This window comes from Jaculus jaculus, chromosome 15 (genome assembly GCF_020740685.1).
Source record: "Jaculus jaculus isolate mJacJac1 chromosome 15, mJacJac1.mat.Y.cur, whole genome shotgun sequence".
NCBI classification, from domain to species: domain Eukaryota; kingdom Metazoa; phylum Chordata; class Mammalia; order Rodentia; family Dipodidae; genus Jaculus; species Jaculus jaculus.
Window position 1 is genome coordinate 52480134 of NC_059116.1, and position 27041 is coordinate 52507174.

The 27041-nt window shown below is 37.4% G+C and overlaps 1 protein-coding gene across 1 annotated transcript in view; it reads left to right on the forward strand.

Annotated features, from left to right (window-relative positions):
- Positions 1-27041, forward strand: part of Ccdc178 (coiled-coil domain containing 178) — a 612453-nt gene that overhangs the window by 19947 nt on the left and 565465 nt on the right. Inside the window, exon 2 of the mRNA XM_045134754.1 lies at positions 25249-25308. Within this exon, the coding sequence (XP_044990689.1) occupies positions 25249-25308 (60 nt within the window). The remainder of the gene's footprint in view (positions 1-25248; positions 25309-27041) is intronic.

Here is a 27041-nt window from a genome sequence, read left to right on the forward strand (position 1 = left end):
TTAACTAGATGTTCCATACTTTGTTCAACCATTCACCCACTCAAGGCTGTTTGGGAAGAATGTAAGTTTTGGTTATTGTGAATAATGCTGCTAATATTTTGGTACAAGTTTGAGGGTAAGTTAATTTTCTGTAGGGTAACTATTCAAGAATGCAGTTGCTGGATTGAATTGGTAATCTCATTGACCATGTTCCAAGGAGCTGCCAAACTATTTTCTGAAATAGCTGAAATGTTTTGCAAGCTAATCAGCAACTGTGAGTGTCTCAACTTTTTTCTAGATTTTGGTTCTGAAAATGTTTTTTTAAATATTTTATTTTTTAGAGAGAGAAAAAGTGTGTGTGTGTGTGTGATAGAGAGAGAGAGAGACAGAGAGAGAGAGAGAGAGAGAGAGAGAGAGAGAATAAAAGAGAGAGAGAGAGAGGAAGAGAGAGAGAGTAAGAGACAGAGACTGGATGTTCAAAGGCTTCTAACCACTACTAACGAACTACAAATGTGTGTGCCACCTTGTGCATCTGGTTTTCATGGGTACTGGGGAATTGAACCTGAGGCCTTAGGCTTAGCAAGCAAGAGCCTTAACAAAGCCATCTCTTCGGTTCTGAAAATGCTTTTGATCTTAGCCATTTCTATTTATGTATAGCTGTCTTATGGTGGCTTTAACTTACACTTACTTCTCTTTCCTTACTGGTCTGGGATGGCAATTGCAACTTCCCACTAGGCTTCCATTGATACTTTCCTAGTTGATGGAATAAGGGTGCCTGTTTTTTCTTCCCGTGGCCTCTATTGACACCACACAGGGGTTTGGCCTCGCTTCTACTGGGGTCTGTGCAAGCTATGACTTGCCTTTAAGCCTCCTTTATATTCCTCTAGTCTAGTCAGGAAGAGGAAAGACTCCCATTTCTGCTGGGTCGGGTGGATCCTAAGCGGGATATTGTGGTGGTGCTGGGATATAGAGTTTGACTGTGATTATTTGGCCTCCTCAGAAACCACTCTGTAGGGAATTCAAGTGTTTTATGATAGCCTACCTGGGGTATATACAGTCTAGACTTCACACTTAGTTTTGGTAGAGCCATAGGTTTTTCTGTTGGCTTAGCTAGAGTAGAAAGCATTTTGCTAAATGTATTCCCTATTACTCAGCTGTCTCTTTTCTGGTCCTCTGGCAAGAGACCATATGATTTTGTTAGTACTTTATCTGTTAAAACATTTCATCACATTCCTGGGTTGCTAATATGTTTATCCTCAAGTTTAGAGTAGATAAAGAAAAGAAAAAGAAATCTCAGAAACTTGCAGGCTCATTTTCTCCCTGGTTGTAAGGCTTTTTTTGTTGTTCTACTTCAGGGTAAATAAGGAAAAATGCATCTATTCCATAATCCCAAACATAGAGGCCCAGAACATCAAACTTGATGCATGCTTTGAAATTTTCGACACTTTAATGACTTCCATGCTTCATTCAAGATAGTTTTTTAATTGAATGTTTCAATAGTTCTTTCTTCAGCATTATCAAACATGCTTTTAAATTGAATGAGAAAGTTAGAAATGCATTAAGATTGAATTTAGTTCATGCGTTTCTAAGTGGCCTCATCTCATGTTTATATCATCTCTCATAGTTATTATTTGTGAAGTTTGAAAATTTGATGTCATGTTTATAAATCTGTCAAACATGGTTTCTTATCAGGTAATTTTACTCTCTAGGGTACTTTTGGATCAATTCCCATTGTCTGTCTGTATCTTTTGCTTTTGTTAATTTGGTTCTCTACTGTGTGCTGGATTACCCTTGGCTGGTTTTGTGCTTGATAACAATGAGCTAGCATGGACTGGGTTTCTGTTACTCGTATGACTTGAAGATACAAATGTAAAATTGCTTGCTGTCATTAGAGTTGAACACATATTGGTGCATTACCCTTATTTATTTTTGTATATGCTTGAGTTTCTCCATTATAAGATGTCTGAAAAGTACACTGTGGGAAGGTCATCATAAGGTAAAATTTTATCATATAAAATGAAAACGTTGCTCGTTGGGAAATTTTCATAAGACTTTGAACTCATAGTTACAGTGGGCAATACAGAAAAATCCAGAGTTCCTACCATGCCAGGCATATGTTTAACTCCCCAATAAGGTAGGAAAAGAAGATTCATCTTAATAGAATTTTTAATCTTTAGTGTTACTAGTGGTATTGTCATAGTTCTAATAGGAATAAGAGTACATTATTGCATTTCATTTTTTTAATTTTTAAATTTTTATTAACATTTTCAATGATTATAAAAAAATATCCCATGGTAATTCCCTCCCACACCCCGGACACTTTCCCCTTTGAAATTCCATTCTCCATCATATTACCTCCCCATCTCAATCATTGTACTTACATATATACAATATCAACCTATTAAGTACCCTCCTCCCTTCCGTTGTCTTCCCTTTATGTCTCTTTTTTAACTTACTGGCCTCTGCTACTAAGTATTTTCCTTCTCACGCAGAACCCCAATCATCTGTAGCTAGGATCCACATATGAGAGAGAACATGTGGCGCTTGGCTTACTGGGCCTGGGTTACCTCACTTAGTATAATCCTTTCCAGGTCCATCCACTTTTCTGCAAATTTCATAACTTCATTTTTCTTAACTGCTGAGTAGAACTCCATTGTATAAATGTGCCACAAATTCATTATCCACTCATCAGTTGAGGGACATCTAGGCTGGTTCCATTTCCCAGCTATTATAAATTGAGCAGCAATAAACATGGTTGACACGTACTTCTAAGGAAATGAGATGAGTCCTTTGGATATATGCCTAGGAGTGCTATAGCTGGGTCATATGGTAGATCAATCTTTAGCTGTTTTAGGAACCTCCACACTGTTTTCCACAATGGCTGGACCAGAATGCATTCCCGCCAGCAGTGTAGAAGGGTTCCTCTTTTTCCACATCCCCGCCAACATTTATGATCATTTGTTTTCATGATGGTGGCCAATCTGACAGGAGTGAGATGGAATCTCAATGTAGTTTTAATATGCATTTCCCTGATGACTAGTGACGTAGAACATTTTTTTAGATGCTTATATGCCATTCATATTTCTTCCTTTGAGAATGCTATATTTAGTACCATAGCCCATTTTTGATTGGCTTGTTTGATTCCTTATTATTTAACTTTTTGAGTTCTTTGTATATCCTAGATATTAATCCTCTATCAGATATAAAGCTGGAGAAGAGTTTTTCCCATCCTGTAGGAGGCCTGTTGGCTTTTTCCACTGTGTCCTTTGCAGTACAAAATCTTTGTAATTTCATGAGGTCCCAGTGATTAATCTGTGGTTGTATTGCCTGAGCAATTGGGGTTGGATTCAGAAAGTCTTTGCCAAGACCAATATGTTGAAGGGTTTCCCCTACTTTTTCCTCTAGCAGTTTCAGAGTTTCAGGTCTGATGTTAAGGTCTTTAATCCATTTGGACTTAATTCTTGTGCATAGCGAGAGAGAAGAATCTATTTTCATCCTTCTGCAGATGTATGTCCAGTTTTTCCAACACCATTTGCTGAAGAGGCTGTCTTTTCTCCAATGAGTATTTTTGGCATTTTTATCGAATATCAGGTGGCTATAGCTACTTGGGCTTACATCTGGGTCCTCTTTTCTGTTCCACTGATCTACATGTCTGTTTTTGTGCCAGTACCATGCTGTTTTTGTTACAATGGCTCTGTAGTATAGGTTAAAATCAGGTATGGTGATACCACCAGCCTCATTTTTGTTGCTCAGTATTATTTTAGATATTGGAGTTTTTTTGTGATTCCAAATGAATTTTTGGATTGTTTTTTCTATTTCCATGAAGAATGACTTTAGAATTTGGATAGGGATTGCATTAAATGTGTAGATTGTTTTAGGTAAGATTGCCATTTTCACAATATTGATTCTTCCAATCCAGGAACAAGGGATGTTTCTCCACTTTCTAGTGTCTTCTGCAATTTCTCGCTTGAGTGTTTTAAAGTTCTCATTGTAGAGATTCTTTACTTCTTTGGTTAGGTTTATTCCGAGGTACTTTATTTTTTTTTGATGCAATTGTGAATGGGAGTGATTCTCTGATTTCATCCTCTGTGTGTTTGTCGTTAGCATATATGAAGGCTACTGATTTCTGTGTATTTATGTTGTATCCTGCTACTTGGCTGTAGGATTTGATCAGCTCTAACAGTTTGCTAGTAGAGTCTTTAGGGTCCTTTATGTATAGAATCATGTCATCTACAAATAATGATAACTTGATTTCTTCCTTTCCAATTTGTATGCCTTTTATGTGTGTCTCTTGCCTTATTGCTATGGCTAAGACTCCAAAACTATATTAAATAAAAGTGGGGACAGTGGACATCCTTGTCTTGTTCCTGATTTTAGTGGAAAAGCTTCCAATTTTTCCCCATTTAGTAATATGTTGGCTGTAGGCTTCTCATAAATAGCCTTTATTATATTGAGATATGTTCCTTCTATTCCCAGTCTCTGTAGGGCTTTTATCATGAAGGGATGTTGGATTTTGTCAAATGCTTTCTCTGCATCTAATGAGATGATCATGTGATTTTTGTCCTTCAACCCGTTTATATAATGGATTACATTTATAGATTTGCGTATGTTGAACCATCCCTGAATCTCTGGGATAAATCCTACTTGGTCAGGGTGAATGATCTTTTGATATACTCTTTATTCTGTTTGCCAATATTTTGTTGAGAATTTTTGCATCTATGTTCATGAGAGAGATTGGTCTCTAATTTTCTTTTTTTGTTCCATCTTTGCCTGGTTTTGGTATCAGGGTGATGCTGGCCTCATAGAAGGAGTTTGGTAGAATTCCTTCTTTTTCTATTTCCTGGAAAAGCATAAGAAGCAATGGTGTTAGCTCTTCCTTAAAGGTCTGGTAAAATTCAGCAGTGAAGCCATCTGGGCCTGGGCTTTTTTTAGTTGGGAGATTATTTATAACTGTTCGGATCTCCATATTTGTTATAGCCCTATTTAAGTGATTAATCTCATTTTGATTTAATTTAGGTAGGTCATATAAATCAAGGAAATCATCCATTTCTTTCAGATTTTCATACTTTGTGGAGTATATGCTTTTATAGTATGTCCCTATGATTTTTTGAATTTCTCTGGAATCTGTTGTGATGTTACCTTTTTCATCTCTGATTTTATTAATTTGTGTCTCTTCTCTCTTTCTTTTGGTCAGATTTGCTAAGGGTTTATCAATCTTGTTTATCCTTTCAAAGATCCAACTCTTTGTTTCATTAATTCTTTGGATTGTTTTTTTTTTTGTTGTTTCTATTTCATTAATTTCTGCCCTAATCTTTATTATTTCTTCCCATCTACTGATTTGTGGTTTGCCTTGTTCTTCTTTTTCCAAGGCTTTAAGGTGAAGCATTAGGTCATTTACTTGTGACCTTTCTAATTTCTTAATATAGGCACTTAAGGCTACAAATTTACGTTTTAGAACTGCCTTCATTGTGTCCCAGAGATTTTGATATGTTGTGTTCTCATTATCGTTTGACTCTATAAGCTTTTTGATTCCCTTCTTGATTTCTTCATTGACCCATTCATCATTTAGTAGTGTATTGTTTAGTTTCCATGATTTCGTGTATGCTCTATAGCCTTTCTTGCTACTGATTTGTAGTTTAATTCCATTGTGGTCAGATAGAATGCAAGGAATTATTTCAATTTTCCTGAATTTGTTAAGATTTGCTTTGTGTCCTAATATATGGTCTATTTTAGAGATTGTTCCATGTGATGCTGAAAAGAATGTATATTCTGCAGCATTGGGATGAAATGTCCTGTATATATCTGTTAGGTCCATTCCTTCTATGACCTCATTTAGTCAAGATGCCTCTCTGTTTATTTTTTCCCGGGATGACCTGTCAATTGCTGAGAGTGGAGTGTCGAAGTCACCCACCACCACTGTGTTTGGTGTTATCTGTGACCTTAATTCTAATAGTGCTTGTTTGACGAATTTGAGAGCCCCCATGTTAGGTGCATATATGTTTAGGATTGTAATGTCCTCCTGTTGGAGTGTGCCCTTAATAAATATAAAGTGACCTTCCTTATATTTCTTGACCAATGTTGGACTGAAATCTACCTTGTCCGATATTAGGATAGCAACCCTTGCTTGTTTTCTAGGCCCATTTGCTTGAAACACCGTTTTCCAACTTTTCACCCTAAGATAATGTCTATCCTTTGTAGAAAGGTGAGTTTCTTGGAGACAACAAATTGTAGGATCCTGCTTTTTAACCCAGTCTGCAAACCTATGGCTTTTCATTGGGGCATTGAGGCCGTTGATAGTAAGAGATATTATTGATAGGTGTGTATTTATGTTTGCCATTTTTGTGTGTGTGTGTGTGGTTCCAGATCTACATGTGGTCTCTTGTGTTAACTAGTATTTGAGTATTGCTTGTTTTTTCTAGGTTCCTTGTATGTGTGCTTTTCCTTTTCTTCAGCATGGAGGATTCTATCAAATATTTTCTGTAGAGCTGTTTTTTTTCTTCAAATACTCCTTTGACCTGCTTTTGTCATGGAATATCTTCATTTCTCCCTCTATTTGAATGGATAGCTTTGCAGGATAAAGTAACCTTGATTGACAGTTGTTATCTTTCAGATCTTGGAATATATCACTGTAAGCCCTTCTGGCTTTTAAAGTACGTGTTGAATAATCTGCTGTAATCTTGATAGGCTTGCCTTTGTAGGTAACTTGATTTTTCCTTCTAACTGCTTTCAACATTTTTTCTTTGGTGTGTGTGTTTGGAAGTTTGATTATAATATGGCGAGGAGAGGTTCTTTCCAGGTTTTGTCTGGCTGGGGTTCTTAAGGCTTCGTGTATCTGCATTGGCACCTCTTTCCCAATTTTGGGAAAATTTTCTTCTGTGGTTTTGTTGAAGACACCTACTATGCCTTTGGAGTGGAATCCTCTCCTTCTACTATGCCCTGAATTCTTATATTTGATCTTTTCATAGTGTTCCAAATATCTTGAAATTTCCATTCATACTTTTCTATAAGTTTGTCTTTCTCTTTGTTGGACTGTATTAGATCTGTTACCTGGTCTTCTACCTTAGATATTTGTCCTCTCCCTCATCCATCCTACTGGTGAGATTTTCTACAGTTTTTTATTTCATTAACTGTTTTCTTCATTGCTAGTAATTCTGACTGGTTTTTCTTTATTATTTCTATTTCCTTATTTATGTCTTGTATTGCCTTCTTTATTTCATGAAATTGGTGTCCTGCATCTTCTTTGATTCCTTTGATTTCCTCTTTGATTTCCTCTTTGATTTCTTCTTTGATTCTTTTGATTTGTTCTTTGACCTCTTTGAACATATTTACAATCATTCTTTTGAACTCTTTCTCAGTCATTTCCTTTAACTCATTCTCACTGGAGGACATTTCTGATGCATTAATACTTTTAGGTGGATTTATATCATCTTGCTTTTTAGTGTTTCTTGTGTTATAATGTATATATTTTTGCATCTTGGATTAAGTTAAAGCTTGGATTTTCTAGCTAGCTGGGTATTCTTAGCTGTATCAATTGATTTGATGTTATATATTTTCAGGGTAGGAGATTAAGGTGTTAGGTGTGGCTTTTAAGACTCTCAGAGTATCTACAAAGGTGTTCATAGGGGTTGCGTTTCCCTGCTATGGGAGTATTCAAGCAGGCTGAGTGGAATAAAATACAGGTAGATTCTAAAATTTAACTAAACACTGTACACATTCAATCAAAACACAGCCCCAAGTATGTATGCAAGAGTAGTTATTATAATGACCAGATCCTCTATCAACAAAGAGGTTAAGATTTCTGGTCTGTTGAGGGATCCAAGTCAGCTTGTGACCAAGTGAGACTCTTCCCTGGTGCAAACCCAGTTACCTTGGATGAGTTTGGTCTCAGTCAAGTTGCTGCCTGGGTCATCAGGGTGCTGTTCTGAGTTCTGGAGCTGTGCTCTGGCTTTTCCTGGTGGGCAAACTGAGCCTGGCAAGTGTGGCCCTGCAGATCAGCACCCCTGCTCTGGAACTGCTGCTGCTGAAGCTGTTGCTGGGCTCACCACTGCTGCTGCCTCTGCTGTTGCTGCTGTAGCTGCCACTGCTGGAGCCTCCACTGCTGCTGAAGCTGCTGCTGCTGGGTTCACTGCCGCTGTGGCCACTGAAGTTGCTGCTGTGGATCTGCCGCTGCTGCTGCTCCTGGGTCTGCTGCTGGTGGGGCCACTGTTACCGCTGCCAGAGCCACTGATGTTGTGCTGAACTCTGCTCCTGCTTGGGTCCCCCTGTAGGCTCAAGTTGGCATGGCCAGGTCCCGGGACACTGCTCTGTTTGCTGGAGCTGGGCTTAGGTGGTGGGGGAGGGGAGGGAACCACAGCTGCTCTGGTTCTCTTGCTGTTCCCCTTGTTCTTCTACCTCATGGTCTGCTCCTCTGTTGCTCATTGCCGCTCTCCCTTCACATTTCCTGAGTTGCGGAGAGCGCCGATGTGAGGGAAAGCTCTAGCACCTGGCTTTTCCTGCGGCTCAAGCTGAGCCTGGCGGCTTTCTGTTGGAGCTGCCGGGGCCGCTTTTGCCAGCCTGTGCGGGCTGTGGATGCTCTGGATCTCTTCTACTTCTCTGCTGCTGCTTCAGTTTCCTACACACCTCACTTTTTAGTAAAAGTGTGTGTTTTGCTGAGTTTTTTTGGTCTTTTCCCCCCCAGGCTGCTTTGGCGCTGTACCTATGCCGCCATCTTAACTGGAAGTCCTCCCATTATTGTATTTCTTAACATGTTTAATACAACTTAGTATTAATCTTTGTACCTATGTTGTATATTTTAAAACATTAGAAATTCATTCTGACGCTATCAACTTTAGACATTAATTCTGACAGTACATATCAGTTCTTGAATTGACAATTATTAGTGACATGCAAACTAATTTTAATACATATTTTATTTTTTTCATTTTAATTAGGTTTGAAAATATTCTCAAAAAACATGCCTGAAAATGAGATGGATTCCACTGCTCCTATTAAACACAAGAAAAGGAAGATAGGTAAGTTAACTTTGGATTGAGGGGCGGAGGGAAGGAGAGGAGCCTGATGGGAACATGAACAATTTATAATATGCTTACATATTAAAATTTCCAATGAAAATAGAAAAGATGATGCACAAATGGAAATTACTTATTGAAAATAGCAGTTGCAAAGAGTTGTTTTTGTAGGATTTGGCTTCACAAAAACATTATTGGGATAGGAAAGTGAGTTAAGAGAAAGGATCATGTTGTATTAAGGAACACCCATTGCCTGAAGTTTAGTCATTCAAAAAATATTTTTATTTATTTCCAAGAAGAGAGAGAGAGAGAAAGAGAAAGAGTGAGAGAGAGAGAGAAAAAAAGGAATGGGTGTGCTAAGGCTTCTAGTCACTGCAAATGAACTATAGATGCATGCATCACTTTGTTCATATGGCTTTATGTGGGAACAGGGGAGTCAAATCTTGGTCACTAAGCTGGGAAAGCAAATGCTTTCACTGCTGAACCATCTCTAAAGCTCTTTAGTTATTTTAAATAACTAACTAAATAAAAAACATAATTACTGTCGAACAACCCAGGAAAGTAGGCAAGCAGAATGAAGGTGTTTGAGTTGGCTTTTCCTGACTCATGTGTGTCATTTGCTTTCGTCTCTTTAACTCTACTCTGTTAGTGCCTTCTAAATAGCTTTTGTGTCAATATTTACTCCTTCAGACCACTCATTATCCTCCACTGACCATTGAAGAAAGACATAAAATTAAATATGAAGATTTTGATCTTTAAAATAATTATTAGATCTTATAGCATTTCTTTACATTTGTATCATGTGCTGGAGAAATGGCTTAGCAGTTAAGGTGTTTGTCTGTGAAGCCTAAGGACTCAGGCTTGACCCCCCAGAACTCACATAAGCCAGATCCACATTGTGGTGCATGCAGTGGTCTCTCTCTCTCTCTCACTTTCTCTCTCTGTCTGTCTCTCCCTCCCTCCCTCTCTCAACAAGTAAATATATTTTTAAAAAAATTTATCATTTTAGTTATATAATGTCTTTGCATGATAGGTTGGCAAATTATAGCTCAAGACCCAAATCTGTGCAGTAGCCTTTTGAATCCTCAAAGGTAAATGTATCTGTTACTTTTTGCTGCAACCAAATATGTGGCAGGAAGCAAGTTAAGGAAGAAAAGATTTGCTTTGTCTCATGGCTTTATGGAATACAGCCCACATGTTGAAGAAGGCATTGTGGCAAGCAGCTCTATGGCATCAGCATGCCACAGGATTCCTTGCTTCTTGCCTGTGTAGTATGGGTACAAAAAGTGGCCTTGGACTATAAACCTCAAGTCTTCTCCCCTTGAGACTGAATTCCTCCAGCAAAGTTGCAGCTGTTTAATGTTCCACAACCTCCCCAAACAGGGTCTCCACCCAGGGAGCAAATATTCAAATGCATGAGTATGTGGGGGATTTCTAAGACTGGTTTTTATACTAGTAATCAAAACAACAAAGATGAACCTCTAACAGCTTGCATGTGATCCACATTACCAAACAGTTATGTCATCTGGTCTTCACAGGAAAAGTTTCCCTACCAGGGCATAAGTTTTAATCTTTGATAAGTTTAATTAGGATCAACAGTCTTTGCAATTTATATCCATTGCTGTACTTATATTATGAGTTAAGCATGAAAATACATACACAAAATGCATTGTAACTTTCTTTTGTGTACAAGGCTTCTAGGTAGTTCCACTGGTCCCAGGTGTACTCAGTGATTCATTCATGCCTCTGAAGCCTCTGGTAAACTGAGCCCCATTATTGATCTTGCTCATTGTATTTAATATTCAACTATGTCTAAGGGCCAACCTGAGAAAGCTAGGTGCCTCATCCCCAGGCTTCGTTGTCTATTATAGCTTGTTGGGCAATGAGGCTTTGACTCAGCAGGTTTAGCAAGGGATAGAAGCACCAGAGGCCTCATAAAGCCAGTGCAATGATGAGCATACTACCATGTTTGGAGCATCTTATTGCCCAAAGCAAGTCCCAGACTAGTACAGAATCTAGGGCTTGGAAATTGAACTTACCTGCAATAGTAATTTTCCCATTATTAGAACAGACTTGAAACTGGACAATTTATAAAAGAAATGAACTTACTCTTGTTCATAATTTAGGAGGCTGAGAATTCAGGAGTGTTGGGGCAGGCAGGCACAAATGGAAGAGGCAAAACATAAGGAGTGGCCTTATTCATACCAGTCTGCTGCTGCTGTAGAGTAGATAACCTAGAACCATGAGAACTGCATTGTCCTCTCCTCAGGCCCTAGACTCTTGGGGTCACTGCCTCTCACTATGGTTTTACTGAAGAACTCATTCCAACCTGGATTTCAGAGGCAGTAACACTGGAAAGTCACACTCCAAGGCAGTGTATGTTGTAAGAAAATAATTGTAGTTATAACTATAATCAAATTAGCACAATATTCTTCAGGATTATGAAATAAACTCATGACTAGTAATTCCAAACATAAATGATCCCATGGTACAATGGATTTTATTAAAATCATGAATTGTGGGTGAACCATATTATTTCCTGAATGTTTAAATAATTTTGTTTTTGTAGGTATTTATTCCTTTTATTAAAATTAGTATTTTTAAATGCTTTTCTATTTTTAAACATTTGTGCACTAAAGTTTAGGTGAAAGTAATTTAATTTCTGCAAAAACTAAGCATACTTTTCAATTAACAAGATGGATCAGGTTATTCATTAGAGACATTTTCCCTAAAGATGTAGTTTAGATAAAGATAGGTAATCATGTAATATTGGCATAAAACTCATGTGCAAATATGTGCAAAAAATAACTGAAAGTGTATGTATCAATTGTAAGACTACTATTAGTTCATTTCAAGGGTCAAGAGGGCTGAGTGGCTGGTTTCCTTTGAGTGATTTGGCTTTTTTTCATATAAAACTGGAGCAGAATGACCAGTCTGCACTAATTTATAAGCAGGAATAGAAAGGTAATCATATTAAGCATGACTTAGCCCCACACCTCCATTCTGTTTAATAGAAAGAGGCATGAAGTAAGAGAAATCCACATATCACATGATTCAGTGAAATAGAAGAATTATATGATACAAATTATTTCTGCAAATGCATAAGATTTTTGAAAATGCAAAAGTCTTTTGGAAATGACATTGGTGACAAGTTGTCTTTTAAAATGTGTTTGTCTAGTCAGTGTAGAAATTTTATACATAAATGACATTAAAATGGTATTAATAATGCTGATATAAATAGCCATGATTAATTCAAATTAGCTCTGATCTCTTTGGGATCATACTTAAACTTCCTACTCTGTTTATAAACCCACCAACTAAATAACAGTAAAGTGAACACTCAGTTGATCTAGCAAAACACAAATGTCTGTGTTTAAGCCAGAGAAATTGATCAGATCTCAGTGTTTATCAGTAGTTCTTGGCACATATTAAATTTTTAGGTACAAGGTTTTGATGAACAATGGAAGACAAAAAATGTACAAACCTTGTAAAGATGTTTGTCAGTGCCCCTGATAATACAGGGATACAGTGTGGGTTCATTTATATTCACATTCAGGGGAATTTGTTGAGCATAATATATTTTTTATTAAGTGAAAATTTGTATGGACATATATATTGGTACCATAATTTCCCTCTTCCCTGCCCCATTCCACTGTAGGCCCTCTTAACTGGGATTGCTGGTATTCACCATGGAGTTGTGGTTTATGAGCTAGGAGAGCATCAGTCAATTATTGTAAGGTGGGGGCAGTCCCTCTGGACATTCTGTTTCACTCTATGGCTCTTAAAATCTTTCTACATTCTCTTCCAAAAAATTCCCTGAGCTGTGGTGGGTGTGTTTTAAGTCTACTTCAGTATTGAGCTCTAAGCAGGCTCTGAAACTCTGCTTTAGTATGTTTGAGCGTCCTCATTGTATGTCCCATCACCCCGGCACAGGTTGTCAGGCTTACCATGGAAGCAGCACTCTTGCTCATCTTGACAATTCCTCTGTGGTTTCACCTGGGCCCTATCATCTGTCTCTTGAGTTGCCTGTAAGGTATGACTGTAACTCAGGTGAGGAACCACAGATGAGGGAGAATGTGTGGAATTTGCTTATGTGAGTTAGCTGAGTATGATCTGATCCAAGTCTGTCCAATTTCCTACAAATTTTATTTAATAATTGTTCTTTACTGCTGAATAGAATTTCACTGGGTAAATGTACCACATCTTCTTTATCCATTCATCCAGTGATGGGTACCTAGGTTGATTCTAGTTCTTAGCTATTGTGAATTGAGCATCTGTAAACATAGCTGAGCAAATATCTCTGCAGTAAAGAAGGGAGGCTTTAGAGTAGATGCCCAGTAGAGGAATACAGGGTCAGATGGTAGCTCTATTTTTATATTTCTTAGGAGTCTCCATATTGTTTTCAGCAGTGGTTGTACAAATTTGCATTGCCACCAGCAGTGAGTAAGGATTCCTGCTTCCCCACATCCTTGCCAATATTTATTGTCATTTGATTTTTTGAATTATTTCCATCCTGATTGGAGTAAGATGGAATCTCAATGAAATCCCATACTTGTTTTAATTTACATTTCCCTGCTGGCTAAGGATATGGAACATTTTCTTAGGTATTAACCATTTGTATTTCTTTCTTTGAGAATTCCCATTTTCTTGAGTGGTTTGTTTGTTTTTTTATTGCTTAGTTTATTTTTTTTTTGCTTCTTTGTAGATTATAGATATTGTTTCTTTTTCCCATTCTATGGGTAGTCTGTTGACTCTGTTTATGTAAGTTTGTACAAAAGATTTTTAGCTGCATGAGATCTCATTGGTTGAGTGATTGTTTAATTTCTTGGGTTATTAGTGTATTGTTTAGGAAATATTCCCCCACTCCTATATTGTGGAGAGTTCCCCCCATTATTTTCATCTAATATTTGAGAGTTTCAGGTCTCATATTGAGGTTGTTAATCCATTTGGAGTTGATGTTTGGTACATGTTGTAAGGAGTAGTGTATCTACTTTCATTTGTTTTTTCTTTTATTTAGTAAGCACAAAGTTTGTAGGACACATCATATGTTAGTACCACAATCTCCTTCTCCTTTGCCCCCACTCCACTGAGGGTCCTCTTTAGTGGGATTGCTAGTATTCATCATGTAGTTGTAGGTTATGAGTTGTGAGATCATCTGTCAGTCATTGTGGGGAGGGCTAGGTTTCTGGATATTCCTTCCTATTCTGTGGCTCTTATATTCTTTCCACCCCTTCTTCTTCCAACTTGCGTGAGCTTTGATGGGTGTGCTTTAATTCTACTTTAGTTTTGAGTTCTCAGCAGTGTCTGGATTTCTGCTTTTTGAGTATCCTCAGTGTCTGTCTGCATTTCCCTGGCCCAGGTTATCAGGCTTATTGTGGAAAGAGCGCCTTTGCTCATTATCACTAGTTCCTCTGTGTTTTCACCTAGACCCTGGCTGCCATGTGAGGGTGTTCACTTCCTGTGAGGGAGTCAGCTGTATATTCTTGCCTTGTTGGTAGATTATGGTTGTGCTCAGTTCTTGCTGCTTTCTGAATAAGAAAAAAAAAAAATCTCTAACAGAAAGTGAGATCAGCATAGGTTAAAGGTTACTTTAGAGAGACTTTGATGAGTTAAACAGCAATTTTGGATGAATACTAGTGGAAGCTTCTCATTGAAGTCAATTATATTGTTCTCCATAGGGTTCTGACTTGGTTCCTAATTCCCATTATGGGTTCCTTTCCACTGAGCAGATCTCATAGCCAATCAAAGCCAATACCTAGGCAATGAGTATGCCACTACCATGCAGGTGTGTACATCTTGTCAGGTTGGTAGTTTTCATATAGCAGTGTCCCTGCTTGCTTATGACATTGCTAGCCATTTTCCCCTAGAAGCGAATGTAGTGCTTTTCAGTGCTATATGGACCATCTGGGAACTGGCTTCCTTTCAGATTTAGCTGATCTTTCAGTGTTCTGCATTGGTGGTATATGCTGTCTTCAACAATAGGGTCTTACCTTTTACCTCAGGTAGGTAATAAAGTGCTTTCACAGAAGCCTGTCTTGTTGTGGGACCTCGTAAGTCTTTCCAATCAATAGCGCAACATAGATTGCAACAAATTTCTGATAATATGACTTGCACGCTAGAGCCAAATGTTTTAGTGTTAGGCTTCATCCCACCCTTTCTAGGGTCCTTCTTATTAGACGATCCCTCTATGCTTCTATGTGGGTTATATCTTTTACTTCACCATACTAGAGGAAGGTTTTTATGGCACCAATTCATTTTGGATTTGATTATGTGTATATCTCTCCCCTCCCTACTTTCTCACCCCCTAAACCCTTCCATCCCTCTTGTCTATCCCTCAAGTTGTCTGTCAGTTAGGCTTGCAAGTCAAACTGTTTAAGTTTAGGAACCACAGATAAGGGAATACATGTGATGTTTGTTTTTCCATGTTTGTGTGAGTTCGCTTAGCATGATCTGTTTCAAGTGCATCCATTTTCCAAATTTCATTATATCATTTTTCCTTAGATCTCAGTACAGTTCCATTGTGTATATGTATCACACCTTCATTATCCATTTGCCAAATGATAAGCATCTAGTTTAATTCCAGTTTTTAGCTCTTGTTAATTGAGAAGCTATACACATGGTTGAGCAAGTATCTCTGCAGTGAAGAGTGGAGCTTTTAGGGTAGATGCCCAGTAGAGGAAAGGCTGGGTTAGTTGGTAGCTCAATTTCCATGTTTTTAAGAAGTCTCCATTTTGATTTCCATAGTGGTTATACAAGTTTGCACTCCCTCCAGCAGTGAATGAGGGTTCCTGTTTCCTTGCTTTCTTGCCAGCACTTATTGTTGATTGATTTTTAATGATTGCCATCCTTTCTGGAGTAAGGTGGAATCTCATGGTTGTTTTAATTTTCATTTCCCTGATGGTTAAGGATATTGAACATTTTCTTAGGTATTAATCGTTTGTATTTCTTCCTTTGAGAATCGCCTATTCAGTTCTCTGCCCCATCTTTTAAGTAGATTCTTTGTCCTTTTTTTTATAATTAGTTTTTGGAGTTCGTTGTAGATTCTAGATATTATATCTCTGTCAATGTTATAGTTGGTGAAGTTTTTCTCCAATTCCATGGTTACTATTTTGGTTCTGTATATGATCTGTTATGATATCTGTGCAAATGCTTTTTAGTTTCATGAGATCCCACTGGATGAATGTTTGTTTAATTTCCTGGGTTACTGGTGTAATGTTTAGGAAGTCTTTCTCCACTCCTATACAACACTCTAAAAATAGAGCATTTCCCCTATTATTTTATCCATTAGGTTGAGAGTTTCAAATCTTATATTGAGGTCTTTATTCCATTTGGAGTTGATTTTTGTGCATGATGAGAGGAGTGTGTCTAGTTTCATTTTTTCCATATGTGGTTTTCCAAATTGTCTAGCACCATTTGCCATTTCTCCAGTATATGTAATAGCTGTAGTAACTTGAACTAAGGACTGGGTTTTGAGATCTGTTCCACTGGTCTCTATGTCTGTTTTTTTTTTTTTTTTTTTTTTATATTTTTAAAATCCTGTTTTTGTTAGTTTGACTTTGTAGCATACATTTAGATCAGTTATGGTGTTACTTCCAGAGGGGTTTCTTTCTCTGAGGATATGGTTATGTATTTGAGGCCATTTTCCCTTCCATACGGATTTGGAGATATTTTTACCTCTCTGTGAAGAATGATGCTGGTATGTTTGTTGGTGTTACATTCAATCTGCATATTGCTTTTGGTGGAATTGCTGTTTTCACAATATTAATTCTACCAATCCAGGAGCATGGGAAGTCTTTTCATCTTCTCATATCTTCCTTGATTTCTTTTTTGAATGGTTTTGTTTTCATTATATAGGTCTTTCACTGCATTGGTTAGTTTAATTTCAAGTTATTGAATATTTGTGGCTATTGAAAATGGAATAGCCTCACTGATTTCTTCCTTTATATATTTGTTCTTTGGGTAGGAAGGTTCATGATTTTTTGTGTGATTATTTTCTATAGGGCCACTTTGTTGAAGGAATTTATCATCTTTAGAAGTTTTATAGTAGAGTTTCAGGTCACTTATGTATAAGATCATGTTGTCTGCAAATAGGGCTAGTTTGACTTTTTCCTTTCCAGTTTGTAGCCCTTTTATATCTTTCTTCTGTCTTATTACTTGGGCTAGGACTTCTACTACTATGTTTAAGAGCAGTGGTGAGAGTGGGAACCCCGTTTTGTTCCTAATCTTAATGGGAATTCCTTTAATTTCCCATAAATATGATTTTGGCTTTAGGTGTTTTCTATATTCTTTTATTATGTTGAGATATAAACCTTCTATGCCTATTCTATCCAGAGTTTTGATCATGAGGTGATACTGTATTTTTGTCAAAGACCTTCTTTGCATCTATTGAAATGATTAAGTGGTTCTTGTGTTTATTTTATTTATGTGGTATATTATGAAAATTGATTTCTGTATGGTGAACCATTTCTTCATTTCTAGGATGAAGCCTGCTTGATCAAGGTGGATAATGCTTTTGATGTGTTCTTGAATTTGGTTTGTGAGGATTTTGTTCAGGATTTTTATATCTAAGTTCATCAGAGATATAAGTCTATAGTTTTCTTTTGTTGTTGTGTCTCCATTTGGTTTTGGTATTAAGGTGATGCTAGCTTTATAGGAGTTAGGGAGGGTTCCCTGTTCTCCAATCACGTGAAAATGCTTGAGAAAAGGTGGTTTCACTTATTTGATGAAGGTTTGTTAGAATTCAGCTGAGGATCCATCAGGTCCTAAACTTTTCCTTTTGGGGGGGGGGGGATTTTTATTTTATTTTATTTTATTTTGACAATCCCAACAGACAGCCTTTTTATGGGAGAAAGAGAGAGAGAATTGGTTCACCATGGCCTCCAGCCACTGCAATTAACTCCAGAAGTGAACACTCCCTTGTGCATATGTGTGACCTTGAACACTTGTGTCACTGTGAGTTTGGCTTACATGGGAACTAGAGAGTCGAATATGAGTCTGTAGACTTCACAGGCAAGTACCTTAACCACTGAGCCATCTCTTCAGCCCTGGGGAGGTTTTTGATTATATTTTCAATCTAAATGGATGTTATAGGTTTGTTTAGGAGATTTATCTACTCTTAATTTAGTTTTGGTAGGTGGCATGTGTCTACAAATTTACCCATTTCTTACAGGTTATCAACTTTGTGGAGTTTAGGTTTTAGAAATATGTCCTGATAATTTATTGATGTCTGGTATGAAAATTCCCTTTTCATTTCTAATTTTGTTGAGTTTTCTCTTTTGTTCATTTGATCAAATTGGCCAAGTGTTTATCAATTTTATTTAATTTTTCAAAGAGCCAGCTCTTTGTTTTGTCAATTTTCTTAGTTTCCAATTCATTAATTTCTGCTTTGAACCTAATTATTTCTTTCTGTCTGGAACTTTTATGGTTGAATTGTTCTTATTTTTACAACAACTTTAGGTGGATGGTTAGGTTATTAATTTGTGATCTCTTGTCTTTGTTGGGAAGACAGTTAGTGCTATCAGTTTTCCTCTTAGTACTGCCTTATGTTCCATAAATTTTGGTATGGTATGTTTTTGTTATCATTTAGTTCTAGAAATTTTACAGTTTCCTTTGTGATTTCTTATATGACTCATTCATTATTTAGTAGCATGTTGTTCAGTCTCCATGAGCTGATATAATTTCCCATAGTTTTTCAGACTATGACGTGCTCCATTTCAGGCACTTGTGGATTGCAGGATTTCCATTGAGAAATCTGAGGTACTTTAGATTGAATAGCCTTGGTAAGTAATAAGTTATTGCTTGGTGCTTTCAGTACTTTCTCTTTGTTGTCTGCTGGAGCATGTGGTAGGGTGTGTGGGAACCAATGGGTTAATCAGTTTTGGTTAAGGGGCAAGTGTCTGGAGGTTGTCTATCCAAGTGATCTAGGATATAAGCATGGTCCTACTTGTGTGTGTCACCTCTGGGTAGGTTTGGGTGTGACCCTGGCCTGCTTGGCTTGCTTGCTGTTCAGGCAGTGCTCAGTTCTACCTTTTTATTTAATACCTAATGACTTTGGAGTGTCCATACTGGGCTTCTGTGGGGAACAGGATTGTTGCCCCAGGCCTAACAGGCAGGATGTTCTGACTGAGGCAGTATGGATGCATTCTGTTAACAGCTGCTGCAGGGTAGTACAGGGTAAACACTTGTGATGACTTCCCAGGTCACACCATAGCTGGCCTTTGTTGTGCAATCAGCCCCTAGAGCATCTGGGCACTAGGGCTGTAGGTACAGGCTTGGCAGTTTGGGTATTCCAGTCTACTGTATTGTCTTCAAGCTTGGAGAAGTTGTTGGGACCACCCATGTTCCAAACATGCCTTTAGTCAGCACTTTCTAACTCACTTCAGGCCAGGCCCCAGGCACAGTAGCAATCTTCCCCTACTCTGAGCTCACAGGACCTAATCAAGCCTAGACTTTATGTGTACATGGGCCCCAAACACCCCTGCACCTCACCTACCTCAGAACACAGCACCCAGCAAGCCAGTCCTAGGGCATAGGCCCCCAATCACACCTTCACATAACCCACCCTGAGTTCACAGGCCTCAAGCACATTGGCATATCAAGCAGTCTAAACCACAGGCCCCAAACACATTCAGACCCCAAATGTGCTGGCATCTCACCTGGTCCAAGCACACAGGCCCAAAACACACCTGAATGCACAGGCCCCAAATGCACCACTACCTCATCCACCCCAAACACACAGGCCCGAGCATGCTGGTCTGGGCACACAGGCCCCAAACACACCTGTACCTCACCCTCCCTGAGAGAACAGGCCCAAGCATTCTGGCCCCTCACTTGGTCAGAGTCACAGACCTGAAATAGTCCTGCAACTCTCCCTGTCCAAGTGGTCAGGCCCCAGACACTGGGCCCCTCCGGATAATACATTTTTTGGTTGTTTTTTCAGATAGGATCTTCATTATAGCTCAGGTTGACCTGGAACTCACTGTGTATTCTCAGAGTGGCCTCAAACTCTTAGCAGTCCTCCTACCTCTGCCTTTTAAGCACTGGGACTAAAGGCATGCGCCACCATGCCTGGCTTATTATACTTTTTTTCAACATCCCCAAGAAATCCTTTTTTTTTTGGTGTTCCACTAGTCATCATGAAACTACCATAGTTAGGTTTAAAATTATCTTTTTACTATAAAGAAAAAACTAATTTAATATTCAGTGCTCTTAATTGAAATAATTAAGCAAATCATCAGACTGTCATAGATTGTTGCAGCTGTATTATCGTTGACATGATAACCTAATATATTTTCATATGACTCATATTTACACAACGTTTCAAACAATTTCTACTAAAGTTAAGCTAAGTTTTATAATTACCATACTTTTAAAACAAAATGTAATTTTTCTGACTTAGACAAACATAACCACATTTATTTGCTTTACAATACTGATGGTGGGCTGGAGAGATGGCTTACTGGTTAAGTGCTTGCCTGTGAACCCTAAGGACCCCAGTTTGAGATTCCCCAGGACCCACATTAGCCAGATGCATAAGGGGGCACACATGTCTGGAGTTTGTTTGCAGTGGCTGGAGGCCCTGGAGAGCCCATTCTCTCTCTCTCCCTCCCTCTTTCTCTCTCTGTTGCTCTCAATTAAATACATAAATAAATAAAAAGAACATTTAAAAAAACTGATGGTGCATTTGTATTTCTATTTATTATTTATTTTTTTAAAATAGGTTCCCTCCCTAGCCCAACCTGACCCATAATTCACTATATGGTCTCAATTTTGAGATGGCCTCAAATTACCATGATCTCTTATATCTGCCTCATCAGTGCTCCAACATGCCTGACTTTTATTCAGTTTTTCATAATGTTCTCTGTAACATGTAGTACAATAGGCTGATAATCATTTATTTTTATATGTCCTGAAATTTTAAATTGGAGTCATTTCATATATATTATCAAAGACTCATGTGAAATATAATATTAATAAAGTTGAATATCTGTGTAATCATACTATACTTGGATCTGGAATATTTCCTGGAAAGACCCATAAGTTATAGACTTGTCTTTTTGGTGATGCCAGGAAAAAATGATAGAAAATTCTAAGAGATGGGATTTAGGGATGTGGATGTATCTTAATGATAGACCTTATTTAGCATGCTTAAGGCCTGTGTTTGATTTAGAACATAAATATTAATAGTTATAATAATTTTATATAGTTGCTTTTAGTGTACAATATTATGAAATTTTCCTGCTTTTCTTGACTATTCATTGATCTAAATATCAAGAGCATATTCCTTGCACTATATGTTCATTTACCTAGTATATATATTTGCTCATCACTTAATTTTAAACTTTCTGAATTATTTTATAGATTATATAAAATATACTGTTAGATTTCATTATTCAAACAAAATGCCACCAAAAATGATTTTAACCCATTGATAATTGCAAGAGTGACTAACCCTAATTATTTTATATTTACATGCACACATGCATGTATAATAGTGGCTGTTTCCTATCCTTAATATTGGGAAAAACTTTGTGTTGTAACAATTTTTCAAATACTAATTGATGCCTCACCTCTATTTTTCTTTAGAAACTATGAATTTGATTCATATTATGAGCACTAACAAAATCAGCTGGGAAGCTTTGTTTACCTTTCCATTCCATATTTTAATGTCTAATTCAAGGCAATGACATATTGTTAGCAATATGTACTTACAGAGTATACTTAACATACTGTATGTATGTTCTCTCCACTTCTTGCCCAACCCTGACTTTTTAAAATGTGTGTGTGTGTGTGTGTGTGTATACACACATACATATATACATGTGCATACATATATACACATATACACACATAATATATATGGTATGTATGTACATGTTTGTATGCTTGTTCACATGTGTGCAGTACACATGTATGTGAAGTTGCTTGTGCACATTTATACATGTGGAGGCCGGGGGTCAATATCAGTTGTCCTCAGTCATTCTGCACCTTAATTTTCAAGACAGGCTCTGGTCTAGACTAGCTTGCCAGCATGTCCTTTAGAATCCTCCTGTCCCAACCTCCCAACAATGGGCTTCCTAGAACATACTTCCCTAAGCATTTTTTTACATGGGTACTAGGGAACTGAACTCAGGTCCTCATGGTAGTGCTTCAAGCACTTTATCCTGAGCCATCTCCCTAAGCTCAACCCTGTGATTTTGACAATAGCACTATATGTGGCTTGTAGTTCAAGCATGTTAGTACATTATCTATTATAATTTCACATACATTAATCTTAATATGGAAGCTAATATATGAACATTAACTTGCCAATAGTTGTGCCAAGATTTTCCTGTCATCTTTGTTGTATGATGATCATTTTCTGTTAGATTCACAAAGGAGGGATTACAGAAGTATTGTCTCACATTCTCGAGTGTTCATAGTATTTTGCTGTGGCCTGTCTACTTAAGTTGTAGTTTCATTTGATGCATTTCTATATCACTATAATGAATCCTGATTGACACTTTGATTGGACTGAGAAGCTTCTAGTAGATGAGTAATGCATACATTTGAGTATGTCTCTGAAGACATTTCCACAGAGAATTAGCTAAGAAGGGAAGACCTGTCCTGAATGTGGACAACACTGTCACATAAGCTGGGAACATGGATGGAATAAAGAGGGAAATTTAGAAAGTCTATACAGCAGGCTTACTCCTCTGTTTCCTGGGCACTATGCTGTGAGCTGCTCTGTTGCATCATGGCCTTCTTGTTGTTGTGTACTGAAACTGCTGAAACTGTGAGTTAATATACAACTCTGTCCTTGAAGTTGTTTAACTTAAGTATTTTGTCACAGTGACAAAGTGGCTACACATTCATATTTTCTAGGTGTGTGTGTGCATGTGTTTATGAGATGTCTTAAATGTGCTATCTATTGTCATTTGGATATAAAAATAGTAATTGGTTAATAGTATATTAATGTATTATAGAATTATTTAAATTAAGTATAAGTAATACTATATTTCATGTTATATTTTATAGTTTCATATATGAAACATTTATAATGTCTATAATCTATCCTAAATTACTTTCATGTAATTCACTGAGAATGTGGTTTTGAACAGCACCTTCTATGGAATTTTATATACTTTGTAACATAATATAGCAATACTAATTAATAACTGCGACAGAAACACTGAAGACTCTCAATTTATTTGAATAAATGTTTTCAAGGTTATGTTTCCTACATAATTATAGAGGTTCACTATATATTTAGTCTTCTCATTATAGCACATGAATGTACTTTCTATCCCTTCATTTAATATGTACTAACCCTACTATATCTAGGACCCTTTGCTTGTTTAGTGCTGAGCTGTCATGTTGCTTTCCCTTACCAGACATATAGGAACATCTAGTCCCATCAGATATAGGGCAGTAGCACACAAAAGAAAGATTCCATCCAAACTCAGCTTGGTGAACCAATTACTTTATTTGAATTATTTCCAGAATCATGGTGACTCACAGACACCTATGAGGCCAATGTTTCCCATGTGCAATTCAGGCAGCTGCACCCTGGGATTATGAATTATGTAAGAGTCATACAATTGATGATTGTGTACCTCTCATGTGAACTCAAGGAGGCGAGGAAATAATTGCACATTTTGAAGCCTATGGGGTCTCAAGAGCTTACCCTCTCCCTTTACAATGGAATGTTAAGAGGTCTATTCTCTGGAGGGCTTCCTGCCAGTGTACAAGGCTTCTCTGAATTAAGAGGTAATAGCCAAACCTAACATTGAGGAAACAGATACATAAAACACGGGTTCTGTGAATTCACAAAACTTGTGTGTTGAAGGAAAGAGAAGTTGGGATTGATCTTGGGGATATGAGAAAGGTGCTATTAATGTTGAACTTTGTAATATTATGTTCATGCATTTCATGTGTTGTGTTATTACTAAAAATCCCTAAATTATCATTGCTTTGTAACTTGAATCAAAATATATGGTTTAAAGATGTCTTTGAGTGGTCTAAAATATTTCTAACATCACTTTATGACATCATATCTTATAATTTTAATTAATTATGTGTCTAGCTTTCCTGATAGGGTTAGGGTTAGGATAGTTAAATTTAAGGTTAGTATTAGGATTGTTAATGCTAGGGTTAGAGTTAGGGTTGTTAGGTTTATGGTTATCTTTAGGGCTAAGGTATTTATGCTTAGGGTTAGGATTCAGGTTAGGGTCTTAGGGTCATTTCTATAGCTAGAGTTGTAAGTGTTATGGTCAGGGTTAGAATTGGGCTGATGGCTAAGGTTAGGGTTATGTTTAAAGTTAGGGCCCATATGTCTAGCTTTTAGAGTAGCAAGATTTTCTTCTCTGCTTATCTATATTTTTGTTACTTGAAGCTACATTTCAAGTATTTCCCTAGAATATTCAGCACAGTGATACTCATATATTCATGGTCTAGATCATTCTCTACTCATTCACCATCATTTTTAGGTTTCATTTGACAGGATTGTTTGCTTTTAAAATAAAAAAACTAATGAGTTGTATATAAAATACTATTAATACTTTAATGCCTGCTATTTGATTGGAACATATGTATGTATTGTATAGTATTTTAAATAATTTTCTCAGGGAATGTAAAAATTCTGATTTTGTTTTACATTTTTATGTTTTACATAAGATTTTGTGAAAACCTATATATAATTATACTATATATTCTAAAATAATTTGCATTTTGTGACTATGATCAGCCATCTCTTTGGTATGATTTTAGTTCATTGGTGCTGCCCATGTTGGTTGTTCTTTTGAGTAAATCATTATAAATCTGTATAACATGTTTTCTTATCAGCCATTTTGATTTTTGTAGTGGAAATTTTCTAGAGATGCAGCTATGATGTCTTTAAGTAGTTCTTTTGATAGTGCAACCTTAATAAGCTGGCCTGCATGAGCAGGCCAGTATTAACATGGAGGTGAATTTTTCATCTCCATGTGTGGTATGGCTTTGGAAGTGAGAGGAAATCTACTAAATTTATCCTGAAAGCATTAGACAGCAATCATTATAGAATGTCCTTGCACCTTGCAGTACTTTCCATTTTGCTGTCTTCTGGCAATACCCTTCTAGAGACATACCATAGCTTTGTCTCTCTTCTTTGCAGCTTATCAGTTCTGCTTACATCAATTTTCCTTCCTCAGGTTTTTCAAATGAATATTTTTTTCCTGACCATTATACTATAGAGAATGATAGTTGACGCAGAAGATAAATACTTATTTTATTTTTCTTTTTATAGGTAAAACATGTCTTGAAATAAAGGCTCTCAGACTGAAGGCAAGAGAGAAGGCAGCTGCAGGTATGCAAATCCATATAATTTTCATCCTTTTTCCATCATGCATTCATTGTCTTTTAAGTGCCATGAGCATGAAAATAATTGCCTTGTGTTTGTTATTTTTTTAGTAAATATATTTCAACTTTTCTCTAATACTATTCATTATTGATAATATACCACTTCCTTTTAAATTTTATGTAATGCACACTTGCAGAGCAGTGTCTACACCTACAAGTATATTCTTTTTTAAGTTGACTATTATTATTATTATTAACAAGATGTTTTGTATGGATATGTCATGTGTTGGTACCCTCTTTTCCCTCATTCCTGGCCCCCATTCTGTTGGAGATGTTCCTCAGCAGGGTTTCTGGTATTCCCCACAGGCTTGTGGTTTATGCATTGTGGAAGTTGCAGTCACTTATTCTGTGGGGGGGAGGGGGCGGTGGTGAGGGAATGCTTCTAGGTATGATGTCTCAACCTGTAGCTCTTACAGTCTTTTTGCCTCCTCTCCCACCAAATTCTCTGAGTCATGGTGGGTGAATTTTACATTTACTTCAGTGATGAGTTCTTAGGAGCCTCTGGATCTTTGCTTTGGTAGGTGTTGAGTGTCCTCAGGGTCTGCCTCCTACACCCTGGTACTGATTATTAGGTTCAGCATGGAAGTAGTACCCTTGCTCATCTTCCCAGTTCCTGTGTGGTTTCAGCTGTGGCTTGGCTGAAGTGCAAGGGGTATTTTATCTCCTTCAGTTTTACTACCTTCTGAAAAAGAACAGATTCTTCAATGTAGAGTGAAGTCAGCTAGTTTAAATGGGATGAGCATTACTAATTTAGGGAGAATTCGATGTGTGTAACCCCTTTTAGCCAAAGAAAAGTGAGAGCTTGACACTTTGTCTCCATAGGATTCTGATCTGGTTCCCCATTCCAGATATGGGTTCATTTAATTCTGAACATCTCTTAGCCAATCACAAAGCTATTACCCACTGAGGCTGTGTGCCACGATTGCACTGGCATGTACATTATGTCAGGGTGTTTGCTTCTGAGTAGATTAGACCTCTGGTCTCTCAGACTTTTGTTGGCCATTTTCCCCTAGTAGTGCATGTAGCACTTTCCAAGCACTAGAAAGGCTGACTGTTTGAGGTCTGGCTTTCTTCTGAATTCCAGCCAGGTGCTCTGTGTCAGCAGCATATGGTGTATTCAGCGATAGAGTCTTAGCTTTCGCCTCAGGCAGGAAATCAAGTGCTTTGACAGAAATCTGTCTTGATTTGGGAACCTCATAGGTCTGTTCAATCAACAGCTCAGTGTGGATAGCAACCAATCTCTGGTACTGAGAGTTACAGGTGAGAGACAGACAAAAATTTCTTTTAAGCTTAGGCTTCATCCTACTCTCTCCAGGGCCCTACTTTTCAGGTCCTTTCCCATTACTCCTTTTGAGGGTTATATCTTTTAGATTTTCTCAAAGGATAAAGGCTTCTATGGTATCAGCTCATTTTGGATTTGATTTTTGTGTTGGTTTTCCCCTTCCCCTTTCCTCAAACCGTTTCATCCTTTTGCTCAGGCTTTGAGTTGCCTATCAGGCATGGCAGCAACTTGAGCAGGTCCACATTAGTTACCACAGATAAGTGACACCATGCTGCATTTGCCTTCTGGGATTGTGTGAGTTCACTGAGTATGATATGTTCCATGTCTGTCCATTTTTATACAAATTTTATTGTGTCATTTTTTTTCATTGTGTAATTCCATTGTGTAAATGTTCCATG